Source organism: Peromyscus maniculatus, chromosome 12, assembly GCF_049852395.1.
Source record: "Peromyscus maniculatus bairdii isolate BWxNUB_F1_BW_parent chromosome 12, HU_Pman_BW_mat_3.1, whole genome shotgun sequence".
Classification (NCBI taxonomy): domain Eukaryota; kingdom Metazoa; phylum Chordata; class Mammalia; order Rodentia; family Cricetidae; genus Peromyscus; species Peromyscus maniculatus.
This window is the reverse complement of record NC_134863.1, coordinates 5,619,393-5,632,143: the sequence shown is the minus strand read 5'-3', so window position 1 is coordinate 5,632,143 and position 12,751 is coordinate 5,619,393. Positions and strand designations below refer to the sequence as shown.

The following is a 12,751-nucleotide window of genomic DNA, read 5'->3' as shown; positions in this document are numbered from 1 at the left end:
ATTCAGCTAATAGGGAGGGACACCCAGAAAGCCATGTGACTGGAATTTATATTCATCCTTGGCAGAGCAGGAAAAGATGGAGTTAGTCATATAGACTTGCTTCCTAACAAAGGTTTGAATAATGTTACTCTGTAGATTTGTGGCGCAGTACCTTAATTAGAACACATCCTAACCCAGTTGGTTTTAGACAGGTCCTAAGCCAGCTAATAGAAGGTTTCTAGGTAGGGAAGCACAAAGGGCAGCTCCTGGTGACTTCAGCTGTCAGGCTCTCTCTGTGTCAGGATGAGGGTTATGAGGAGAATTACTCACTCTGCGAGTCAGCCAGTAAAACAGTGATGTTGATGTTCTGAAGATACCAAACGCTGTCTCCGTGGGCTCCACCTCCTCAGACTCACCAGTCTTTGATCCAACTATCTTATGAAGATTGGGGAAATAGCTCAGTGGTGGAACCTCCCTAGTGTATGTGAGGCCCTGTCAGTGTATCTGATCCCCAGCCCTGAAAAGAGTTTTTTGAGAAACTTGTAAGCAACAGAACTTGTGTTTGTGCACTGACTTCATGTAAGTGAAGTGATGTGGAGGCATTGTGCTGGGAGGTCTAAGTGGTCTAGAGATGATTACAGTGTATGCAGGGCATGCATAGGTTATACAGTGTTTTCATAAGAAGTAGGACATTATTGGATTTGGGTGTCCACAGAAGTCCTGAACCGATCCCTTTACCTCCTAGGAATGATTAGTGTCAAAAGATGAACCAGACCAAACAAGAGCTTTGCAGTCCTCTTGGCTTCCTTCACATCTCAGCCTCATGTATCAGTTTCGAGAAAGAGTGTCTGACTTCTGTGCCTCTGCTTCCTCATCTGTAGAAGGGGTCTAGTCAGTTATCAGACAATTCCTAAACACCCGCCAGCTGACCTGGTTCGCATCTTGGGTCACATCTCAGTCCTGCATAAACTACTGCGTGACCACTTAGGTGGTCACCTGGATGGTGTTGTGAGAGCTGTAGGTGTGTTACTGAGGGAAGACCTCACCACCTCCACCCTAACTGTGTGCAGGAGAGACCCAGGAGACGTGAATGCATGGATGAGTTTCCAACAGGAAGCACTGAGGAAGGAAAACAGACCAGGCAGGGGCGTTGGGAGGTGTTCCTAGAGACCTGGAGGAGGTGACTGGAGGAAAGCAAGGCCTAGCTAGGGTGCTAAGAGGGTTGGGCCAGCAGATAACTGGGAGGCTAAGAGCCAAATATCAAGTTGGAATTCTAGCATCCCTGGTGACTACACCCCTGTAAGCCTTAGGGGCTAGCCTGATGCTATCAGTTTCTAGGTGCTGAGCAGTGTGCTCCATTCTGCAGTGCTGAGAGTGCCCCTGTCTCTGTAGACAAAGAATCGACGCTGCAAGCTGCTGCCCCTGGTGATGGCTGCACCCCTGAGCATAGAGCAGGGCACGGTGACCGTGGTGGGCATCCCCCCAGAGACTGACAGCTCAGACAGAAAGAAGTGAGTAGCTGCTGCTTGCTCTGGGACAGCGAGGCTGAAGGCCTGGGCGTGTCGGCACATTGGCACACCAGCTCTGCCGAGCCTGGATGCCATCTGCCCTTTGGTGTCTATCACAGGGACATGGTTGGAAGGGTCTGTTGTCTGTGGTCTGTCTCCCAACATGTCTGTCCTGTACCTATAGCTTTTTTGGCCGAGCATTTGAGAAGGCAGCAGAAAGCACCAGCTCTCGGACTCTACACAACCACTTTGACCTCTCAGGTGAGTCTGCCCATGGCCGCACTTCTGCCCTCACACCTTCCAGGCCAGCACTGGCCCTGGAATTAGGCAAGCTAGTAAGGAAGGTACCCAACCAGCAGCCAGCCCCTTGTCCTACCAAAACAGCCCCAGGCAAAGTTGTTGTCAACATCCACAGAACACTGGCTTGGAAGCTACAAGCCTGGATGCAGCCTTACTGCCCTCCCCTGCAAATCGTTTCCCGCCCCTGAAGGGCAAGCTGTGTGACCCTCGAGCCCAAGCCTCACTGGTCGGGCCAGTCTCTGTCATGTGGACAAGGAAACAGCAGTCTGTGGCAACCCAAGGTTGGCAGCATGAAGAGCCCTGCCTGAGGCTGTAGCTCTATACCTGCGAGACAGTTTGACACTCATCACACTTACTGTGTGACTTAGAGAATGAAGAGCCCAGTGACAGCTTCACCACGTAGCTTGTTACATAGTCTAAGCGGGCCTTGGGTCTCATAATTTCCTGCCTCGGCCTTCCAAGTGTCGAGATTGCAAGCATGGCCATCATGTCTTTCATAGGTTTGGTCGGCTGATTTGTTGTCTTGGTTTTGGTTTTTGTTGTTTGTTTTTGTTTTGTTTTGTGAGGCAGGCTCTCTCTGCATGGCTCTGGCTGTCCTGGAGCTTACTACACAGACAAGGCTAGCCTTGAACTCAGAGATCCACCTGCCCCTGCCTCTGTCTCGTGAGTGCTGAAATTAAAGCCATGCACCACTGTGCCTATCTTATCTTATTTTTAAGACAGGGTCCCACTGTGTAGACAAGGCTGCCTCACACTCACACAGACCCTCCTACCTCTGCCTGTCAAGTGCTGAGATTAAAGGGGTGCACCACCACACCTAGCCCTATCTTCTTGTTGACAATTTTTTATTTTATTTTGGTTTCTCCAGGTAGCCTTGGAGTTAGAGACAGTTGTGAGCTGCCATGTGGTACTGGGAATTGAGCCCGGGACCTCTGGAAGAACAGTCAGTGGCACTGTTAACCGCTGAGCCACCTCTCCAGCCCCCGTTCCTCCATGTTTATGGGTGTTTCGCCTGCATGCCCGGCCCCTCTGCAAGTGCAGCAAATGCTCTCAGAGACTGCCGAGCCAGCCCTCTCTCTAGCCCCTTGTTGACACATTCTAGAGTAAGGCAGATTCAGCATAGCAACACACTACTGTCACTGCTTCACTGGGCGACAAAATTCCTGCCAGTGCCACGCCTGACACCTGAAGTCAGGGTGTCAGAGTGGCTGATGGCCTCTGTCCTTGGCTATGAGGCTGTCTTCTTTCTTAAACCCCTCTGTGTGTGTCTGTGCCTGATCTCAGAAGAACACAACTCATGCTGGGTTAGGACCCACCCTGAGTACCTTATTTACTTCTTTGAAGGTCCTGTCTCCAGGTGTCGTATTCTGAGATACTGGAAGTTGGGGTTTCAACAAAGGAACTTGGGGAACACAGCTCACTCTGTCACACCTCTCTGTTTTTAGGTTTGGGTTTGTTGTTGTTTGGTTGGTTGGTTTGTTTGTTTGTTTTGAGACAAGGTCTCTCTAAGGTAGCTCTGGCTGTCCTAGAACTCACTATGTAGACCAGGCTGTCCTCAGACTCACAGATCTGCCTCTGCCTCCCAAGTGCTGGGATTAAAGGTGTGTGCCACTACTACCTCGCTACCTCAGTATTTTATCTAAATCTCTCAGGAATTACCACGCTCTGATTCCATAACACTAGCCTGTGTTCAGGTTCCTACACCGTCTCGGGTAGGTTTCTTTATGCCAGGCAGCTGTAGCTGTGGCCTGTGGAGTTGGTCCCCCTGAACAACAGCTCCCATTTCCTGCCTGTGACCACAGCCCACCTTTGTTACACAGGGGGGGTTTGGGCTGGAAGATGCCTCGCTTCCCTGAGGGTTGGAGAGCCGGAGGTAGGGGGTGTGGAAGTGGCTGTGGACAGTACCTGCCTGGTAGGAAAGGCTTTGCACTCCTGGGGAGTTGGCCAGCAACATGGAGCGTCCCACGTGACCCCGAGCCTGTGTGTCCTCTCCGGGAGCGGACACGGAAGCTGAAGCGCAGGACAGAGCAGGGCCGGTGTGGCCTGCATCACTGTGGGGACAGGCATTTGTGCCAATCCCTGTCCAAGTCTGTCAGAGGCGTCACATGCCTTGTGTCCGTCCGCTGGCTGACATTGTTGACCCTTGCATGCCCTGGGAGTCCTTGAGGACAAGGCTCTGGTCTCTCCACGGTGCAGCCAGCAGATCTGAAGTGGGAGTACAGTGGGAAAAGTTTAACTCAAATACTGCGGAACGTTCCAGCCTGGCGGGAGCCGCAGTGTGGAATGCGATGGAGGGTTGTCGGCCTCGTTCCTCACTCCTCCCACTCACAAGATGTTTTCCTTTCATTACTTCAGTAATTGAGCTGAAAGCTGAGGACCGGAGCAAGTTCCTGGATGCTCTCGTGTCTCTGCTGTCCTAGGGTAAGCCAGGGTGGGCAGTCCTTGGCCCCCAGCCCCGCTCCTGCTTTGTCTCCCTCCACAGAGGCTTTACTTGTGTTCCAGATCAGAGCAGGGTTTGCAGATTTTTCCCAGGAATGTCTGCCCTAAGAATCCAGCAGGGCCACAATGGAGCACTTCTGAGGAAGCTTAATTTCATTAAGCACCTTTGACCCCCAGAAAACCCTAAATTTTCTCGAATGCCCACACCATGGGGCTGAGCATCATGTGTGACACACAGATTAGCCAGTGCTAGCCCCAGGGACCACCCAAAGTTTCTTACAGCCGTAACCACAAGCCCTGGGCTGGAGCCCACAGCAGTGGCACTCTGGGCTGTTCTTCTCTTTGATAAGAAAGGAAGCTGTTGACAACTACCCAGCTTCAGGTCACAGAATGTTGGCTCCGCATGAGCCTTCAGCTGTGGACAGCTATCCTGAGAGGCCTGCTGCATGTGTGTGGCCCAGAACACCTCCCTACTGAAGCCCTCACTGTTCTTCCACATGATCCTTCTATTTGAGGGACCACACGGGAAAAAGGAAGTAGGGGTTTTCTGCTGTGCCTGTGTAACCTCCTCAGCCTGTTTGGTCAGGCAGCCTTTCCAAGGCTCTGACACAAGGAACTGCCCTCTCCTTGTTAAACTCTGAGCTGTAGGGGACCAGAATGACCTAGTGGGTCTCGGGGACTCCATCCAGTCAGGGTAGCCTGAACATTCAGGGCCGTAGTAAGGAAGGTGTCCAGACTGGACCAGGGAATCCTTGGTCACACTTGCAGGTAATCAGCAGTGACCTTGGCTGTGTAAATAATCAGTCTGACTCCAAAAAAGAGCCAACAGCATCCTTGGCCCATGGGTGGCAAGTGTGTACTGACTTGTGGGGAGCGGTGTGTGCCAGGGCTGACCGGAGGTGGACCTCCCTCCTGCACCGTGTCCACAGCACTGCCGTGTGTGTGGCCGTCCAGCAGGGGCATAATGGCAGGGAAGGGGAGGGTGCTGCTACATGATGGGGGGAGCAGTGGGAACTGGCCAGGCAGGGGAGGGGCCATGAAGCTGCCCTGGCAGGATAAGTGGCCAGGCAAGGACTGTCAGGTGAGAAGGTCTGGGTACTTTCATGGGGACAGTTGAGACGCTGTAGGGATGTGGGAGGACAGTGATCTGGGTGGCCTTCCGCTCCACACTCACCTTCACCCTACTGTGGAAGCTGCTCAAAGCAGATCCTGGAAGGCCTTGTTCAGTCTGTTTGATGCATGGGGAGAAAGGATGAATTGTGTGAAACCTTTTTTTTTTTTCTTCCAGGATTTGATTTCTCCAGAAGTGACCTCCTTTTCCTTATTTATATCACCCGGCATCTATTAGATTGCAAGATACATTTGAAGTGTGGGACTATGTGGTTTTTAATAAAGTAAAATGTTTGTTTGTGGTTCCATCCCATTTGTTCCTAAGATCTTAGTCAGTATTTGGAAGTACTCTGAGCCTTCTGGGACCCAGGGTAACACTGTTCCTGCATGCTGCCATTCTCCATGCCAGATACAGAGACTCTCTACTCAGCCCCTGGGACAAGGTCTGCCCCACCTGCTCTCCTGACCCCCTGATGGCAGTAGGCAGAGGCTGGGCTGGCTTCAGTACCAAGTATCTTCACAACCAGTACCTGCGATGGCCGCTGCCCGGTAATGCCAGGAAGGACCGGGCTCTGCCTGCCAGACTGTAGCTGTATCACTGTGGTCGCCTTCACCATGGCCTTCAGCTTCCCTACCATTCACGGTGCTCCAATGGTCCCTGCAGGCATGCAGGGTCACACTGCTTTGCAAATGGGGAAGTATGGGGGAAGGCCTCAAATCAAGGAGGCCTAACTGCTGAGTAGTGCCTGAATGGAAACACTGTTCCAGGCTTCTGTCAGCATCGCTCACACCCACCCACAGAACGTTTCAACATAGAGGAACCTCTGGCCCCTGACACCTTAACTGCAACAGGCGCTTCTTAGAATGCTAGCGCCATTGTCATTGTCCCTGGAGAGGCTGGAAGGTGACGAAGGGACGTAAGTACTGGAGGAGCAGACATGGTAGGAAGAGATACCCACTTGGGCGTCCGAGCTCAGCACGGCACACAGACCTAGAAGGGGGAGTTAGTTGTTTAGGCAGGTTTCTCAACTTTTTTTCAGTTTTGATTTTTGAGACAGGATCTCACTAGGTAGCCTAAGCCATCGCCCTCTATTCCAAGTACTGGTGGTAATTTTAAGCCAGTCGTGAGAAGCCCACAAAGTGACCTAGAAGGGGGGTCCCAAATACCCAGGATGCTCTTGGGGGAATGAGGAGGTACAATGGGTGGGGACTGGCTCCTCTCCTGACCGCTGGTAGTGCCACCAGCTAACTACTTTCTCGTGGCCACCCTGGCCGTTTGGAGGTGGAGCAGCTCCCTTCCCACACTACTGGGCAGAGTACAGCACCAGCCAAGTGTGCCAGCTAGGGCGCAGGGCCAGCTCTAGGACCCCGTGTCCCCACGCTTGCGGCTGTCCCTGATCCCTTCTGCACATGAGGTTTCCACTGCGCTGTCTCGCTGGGACTGGGCCACCGGAAAGTCAGCCTCCCCATGCGTCCCACCCTTGCCTTCTCTGTTCCCAATTCCAGAATCTGCCCTGAGTCTCTCTGAGCTCATAGTCTTAGAATTAACACCTTCCTTGCTGTGAGGAACCCAGCCAGGCCTGAAAGACTTGATAATGAGAGGCCCAACCGTTTCTGAACAGACCTCTGGAGGCCAGGGTGGGGGGCAGGTGCCAAGCCTTCCTGCTCTCAGGGCTTAGTAGCCCCTCCCTCCATCCTACTCACTTCTGTTTCTGGTCTTAGCAAAAGGTAAAATTGCCCGAATAGGAAGAAACAATAAGCTCTCCGTGTGGCTGATGGCTTTACTTGCCTTTCCTTCGTGGGGTCTTTCCCCAGGATGGTCACACCCCGGGCTCCCTGTGGTTGTCAACACGGTTGCATTACCAACACTGAGGACACAGACCCTAGACCCTTTGTAAAGCCGCACTAACCAGAGGAGCTAGGACAAAGGGCTGGAGTCAGACCCAGGTTCTCTGAGCAAGTGCCTCTCCTCCCATTTAACAGTTACGCACTGCAGTCCTGCAGTCCGAGCTGAGGACCGGCGGTGACATCCTTGATTCACCCTGGCTCCCACAAACGAGGGAAGTGCCTGGTCTGGCTGTATTGAGCAAGCACTGGGAAAAAATGCTTTAGGGTCTTCCGGGAGAAGCTGGCAGCCTGGCTACCTACCCTCAGCACTTCTCACCACCCAAATCCATTCTCACGAGGTGAAGTTCCAGCTGGACCCCCTCCTGGCGTCAGCTTCCCCTCATATATCCCAGCCTGACTCCGGCACTTACCCCGGGATTTTCTGTCCACATTCTTGGCTTCTTGCAAATGTAACTGCATCTCCCAGTTGAGGACTGGGGGAGATCCCTGTGGGAGACTTTGAAGAGGGTGATGGGTGAATAGCGGTGCTGGGCACAAAGAGTGGCTAGCTGGACAGAGGACAGGACACGGTTGGGAGTGTTCAAACCATTTACTAAGCAAATTCTTGCCCGCCCCACCCCACCCAAGCTGCGAGGAGGGAAGCCCCTCTAAGGCTCTGGTACCTACAGCGCCCCTCCCGCCCCCCTGCCCCCACGTTGGGGGAGTGCTGGAGTGAGACGAGGTCCAGGTTAAGTCCTTTGGTTCAGTGGCTCCTCTCCACTAACAAGGAAAATGCCCTTTCTGACACATCCCTCTGGCAGCCCACGCTGCGGGCCGGGGGTTCTCCAGCTGCCCTCTCAGGTCAGCAGGAGCTACTGGACATTAAGGCAGCATCCAGAACTCGCCAGGGTCTCAATAGGAACTGTCAGCTGCAGTTTGGTGCCTGCTTCACCGATGAAATCCGAGAGCCCCACCCACGCCGCGGCCAACTGCGCATAGAAAAGGAGGTCGGTCAGGTCCTCACAAGTGCCCGTAGTCTGTTCTGAGCTGGCTGGTGACGGTCAGAGGACCCTCTGTGAGCGCGGAAAAGTCTGGCCGGAACCCAGCCTGACTTGCCTCGGAGTCTGCGCTACTCAACTCGGCTGTGGTTGCCATCCACGTGCGGCTTCCCGCGTCCGTCCTTCCGAACACGGGCTTGGCTGCGGGAAGGGCCCCGCCGTGCCTCCCGCCCTTAGACGTAATTCTTCTTGTCGTATTCGCCGTTGGCCGTGGGCCGCCGCGGCGCCGAGTACTTAACCGGGAAGCTGAACTCCGGGCGGCCGGTGCAGACCCAGGCGCCACAGCACACGAGACCCCCGCCGCACATGAGCAGAGCCGAGGCCGCCCAGCCGATGTACAGCGCCGCGCCCAGCTCGTACTTCTGAGACACCGGCACCGCGGGATCGTAGAACTCGCGGACCACGATGTTGGCGAACCAGCAAAGCGGCACAAGTGCCAGCAGCCCGCACAACGCGTAAAGCGCTCCGCCGGTGAGCGCCACGCGTGCCTTCACTGGGCCCGCGGCCACGCAGGTGGTGCACTGCGCGCCGGTCAAGGTAACAAAGAGCGCCACCAGCGCCAGCAGCACAGAGCCCACGGTGAGCGCCCGAGCTGCCTGCACCTCGGCACTCAGCGCCAGCACAGACTCATACACCTTGCACTGCATGTGCCCCGTGCTCTGCACCACGCACGACATCCACAGCCCCTTCCAAGTCGTCTGCGCCGTCACGATGTTGTGGTCCAGGAAGGCAGTCACCTGCCACATGGGCAGCCCACACGCCAGGATCAATCCCACCCAACCTACTAGGCACAACACCAGACCCAGAATTTCCAACGCTGCCGACCCCATGGCTAAAGACCGAATGCCCGACGACCCTGGGGCCTCCCGGGTGCGCTCGGTGCTGCCTAGGCTGTGCGCTCAGCTGGTTCTGGTGCCTTGGCTCCGGCGCCTCCTGCAGTGGACCAGAAAGGAGGATCAACAACACCAATTTGGTTCTTCCTTGCCTGTTGGGGATTTCTTATTTGAAGTCTGGGGGAGGAGGGGGGCGGACTCTGCCCCCAGGGCGCAGCCCCGAGCTAGGCCAGCCAATCCATGAGCAGACCTTCGGTCTTACAGCCAATCGCGGACCCCCTGGGCAGTTACAGTTGAAGAAACCACAGCTCTCAGGACTAGTCCCGCTCCCCCCCCCCCCCCCAAGCAGGGCAGCAGCAGTCTGAGACCCTACCAGTTTCTGTCCAACTCCAGGCTGACCTTGGAGCGTTCACAGGCGATCTGCGTGCCCTGTCTCTCCATTTTAGCTGCATGCCTAACCGACCAATTCCACTCGCTACATCCCAGATCATTCCAACCCCTCCATGCAAAGGCTTGGCATGGAGGTTCCCGGAGCCCCTGGGCAGAGGTGAAACAAACCTCCACACTGCTTGTCCCTCAGCACACCAAGCTGAGATGCTCGGCAAGCCTGTGTTGGCCATGCCCTTGATTATAACTTCATCAGAGAATCTGCCCAACCACCGCCTGCCTACACTCACTTCTTCCCTAGAACCTAGAGCCTGGTACAAAGTGGGCGGTGCAAAGGCCTGTGCTGTCTCTTCTGTGATGCTCCCTGCCTCCATACCCTGAGGTCCAGGGTGTCAGGTATCACTCAGTCCCCAGTCTCCTCCAGCACATAGACTATGGTCCCAGCACAGCAGAGACACAAAGGGACATAAAGAGGCTGTGCCTTGCCGTCCAGCAAGCAGTTGTGATGCTTTGCCACCCCAGCCCCCAGGCCACCCTCCGGAAGCCAACTTGGAGTTTCCTGGCCAGGAGGAAGAGCCCCATCCTCGCTGGAGGAGGGAGCCGCGGGATTTCCGGGCATTCTTCTGCACAATGGCCCAGCCATTTCTTGAAAGGTCCACTGGGTTGGACGTTCTGGGTCCCTGAGGCTCAGGTGGAGGCACCCGGCCCCACAGCCCAGCTAGGGCACCATCCCCTTTCCAGCATTCGCCTTCCCATTCCCTTTGTTTCTTCCCAGATAGCCCTGGACTCCGGATGGGCTGGTTTTTTGTCGTTGTTGTGTTTGGACTTTTCTTTTGTTGTTTTCCTATGCTCAAAAGAACTCGGGGCCTCCCTCTATAGAGAAAGGATGCCATTGTTGAGACCAGCCACAGACGTGGAGATTTTGATAAATCTCTCCCTTCTGGGCTTCAGCTTCCTCCTGGAGATGGCTCTGAGTGAGAGGTCAATGGGGCAAGCCCAGTGCCTGCTTGGAAAGGTGCTTAGAACAAGGTGTCAGGCCTTGGGGCAGGGAGAACCTCATGTGCACACCCTTCCTGAACCAAACCAACTCTCCTGATAGGTAGAATGGCTCCTCCCAGCCACCGTATATTTTCTGCTGCCTTCCACCTCTGTAAACCCTTCCCTGCCTTTCTGCAGACCCTCTCCCCTGCCCAGTGGGTATAAACTCCAAGGCTCACCCTCTCAGTCCTGCTCCCCTGCTCTAGGCCAGGGAAATGCCAGCCCCATCCCTTCAAGTTCTGTGCTATCTTCCTGGAGCAACTGCTGAAGCCTCTCCAGACCTCCCAGCAAGGCAGCTCCTGCAGGCCCTTGCCTATAATCCTCTATGGCTCTCCTTGGCCAGAAGCATACACATTGATCAGATCCACCTTCCTCTGGGTCTTAAACTGGTTCTTCCTGCTGCTGCTGGCTTGTCTGTCTGTCTGTCTGTCTTGCTATTCTGTAAGGTTGCACTGATGGACACATCTGAGGATACCTCTTTACATCCAGGCCCCAGAAGGTCCAAGCCAGGATAGATTTTGCCTGTTGGCTTTCCTACCAGTGTCTGGAGTCTCAACACAGTGATTATTGCCATTCATTTGTCCCAGACAAGAAGCAGCTTACTGCTTTCAGCCAGTTGGGTCTGCAAACCACAAGGCTCCCCTCCTTCCCGCCTGCCCACTATTTTTGTACTGTTCCCATCCTGACACCCAGGGTGGTCCCAGCAAGTTCACGTACCTGTGGTAACAGCCTCACAGTATCTCTAGGAGTTGGCAACAGAACCTCAGACTTCATATTCCCCAGCATGCAATGGGATCAGAACCACTCCAGAAAAGGGCAGCTAGGGTTCACATTGCTTCTTCAAGCCTCCTCCGAGATTGAAGGTGGTCCAAGCGACCCATCAAGACACAGAAAAGTACTTTCCTTCCTTGGGAATTTGCTGTGCACTGGACACTCTCTCCGCCGGAGCACGCAGCCCAGGACACTTAATAAACCACCAATGAAGCACCAGGTAGGAAGGGAAGCAGCAAGGCCCCCTGAAGAGGAGATATCTCAGCAGGATTCCAGGAAGAAGTTCCCAGGGGGCAGACAGAAATCCTGGTGTACATGTGCGTTTGGGGCTAGGCAAGGTAGCTGGGGGTAAAGGACTTGCTTAGCAAGTTCCGTCACTCGCCGAATAAAATAAAACGAAATCAGTCGCCCTAGAGGTGGGACAAGGCTCCGAATGGATCTGATCCTGGAGCAGGGGAAGGTCAGTATGGCTAGAGTGTAGCAGGGAGCCAGAGCCAGGCACTGTATGGGGACATGAATCCCAGTCTCTGGTAGGGGGATTGCCAGGCAGGCCACCTGCTCCAGCACAGCTATTGTTCTGCTTCCCCAGGGGAAGTGGCACAGGATCCCATTAATTGTGTGAGAGAAAGGCCTGAGTCTGCAGAAAAGCGAGGTTTATCTCCAACAGCTGCTGGCTGACCCTGCCCTGAGGGGATCCGTTGACCTTCCATGGACAATCTATTTAGGGCTTGGATTTGGGAAGCTCTTAGCTAACAGGCTTTATTTCAAAGGGAGTGAAAAGCCAGCCTTCCTCCTCCCTTCCAGCTTCTGGTCCAGGATGCTTCCCCCTAGTTCGGCAGATGTTTACAGAACCACGAAATTCTTCTTGCCTGGAGCCATTTCTTAGCGGAAGCCCAGAGCCTGGGCTCTCACTGGCCCAAAGGCAGCATCTTGAGACCTCCCATGTCACTAGCCATTGGGCTGGCAACCCAGGGTGGTCTGGGTAGGAAGCATGGACCCCTGCAGTCCACTCTCAGTTGTTGCTATGGGCGTCTTCTGTGGCCCAGAGCAGGCCTGGAGTTAAATTCGCCCCTACTTTTTAAACTAGCTTGGCTTCTTGTGCCTCATTTCCCCCATTCATAGCAGCCCCCTGCCTCAGGTTTATAAACTTGTAGAAGTGGCTAATTATAGTCTAGATGTCCCTGGTGCTATTCCTGGGAGCCTCAGAGGGGCTTGAAGTCACTCACTGGCTCAGTTGACCTTCGCAGATCATTGAACCTCAGACCCACATAAGTGCCAACTAGCCATCATCAGGGGTCACTGTGTTTTCAGCATCTTTAGTGAGCAGGAGAGTTTTGTGAGGGTGGGAAGGGAGCCCCATGTGACAGCCCTGGGGTCCTGTAGATTCATCATGCCTTCAAGGCCCAAACTGGATGCAGTCCCCATACAGTCCAGCCTGACCTCTCCCCAAGCCCCAGAGAGGTAGCAGTGATGCTCCGAGGCCCAGACCAGCTTCCTCCAC

The 12,751-nt window shown here is 54.5% G+C and overlaps 2 protein-coding genes across 2 annotated transcripts in view; one reads left to right on the top strand and one right to left on the bottom strand.

Annotated features, from left to right (window-relative positions):
* Cdc45 (cell division cycle 45) overlaps positions 1 to 5,644 on the top strand; it is a 35,164-nt gene extending 29,520 nt beyond the window's left edge. The window contains exons 16-19 of the mRNA XM_006994456.4: positions 1,372 to 1,490; positions 1,672 to 1,748; positions 4,143 to 4,208; positions 5,515 to 5,644. Of these exons, the coding sequence (XP_006994518.1) occupies positions 1,372 to 1,490; positions 1,672 to 1,748; positions 4,143 to 4,207 (261 nt within the window). The 3' untranslated portion in view covers position 4,208; positions 5,515 to 5,644. The remainder of the gene's footprint in view (positions 1 to 1,371; positions 1,491 to 1,671; positions 1,749 to 4,142; positions 4,209 to 5,514) is intronic.
* A 2,610-nt stretch (positions 5,645 to 8,254) lies between these two features.
* On the bottom strand, positions 8,255 to 9,189 carry Cldn5 (claudin 5). The gene has a single exon (XM_006994458.4). The coding sequence runs from the start codon at positions 9,049 to 9,051 to the stop codon at positions 8,395 to 8,397; it is 657 nt and encodes a 218-aa protein (XP_006994520.1). The 5' UTR covers positions 9,052 to 9,189; the 3' UTR covers positions 8,255 to 8,394.
* Positions 9,190 to 12,751: the final 3,562 nt, after the last annotated feature.

Bases quoted from the DNA above. Each gene is read 5' to 3' on its own strand.
- Cldn5 (XM_006994458.4), bottom strand. From the start codon at position 9,051: ATGGGGTCGGCAGCGTTGGAAATTCTGGGTCTGGTGTTGTGCCTAGTA.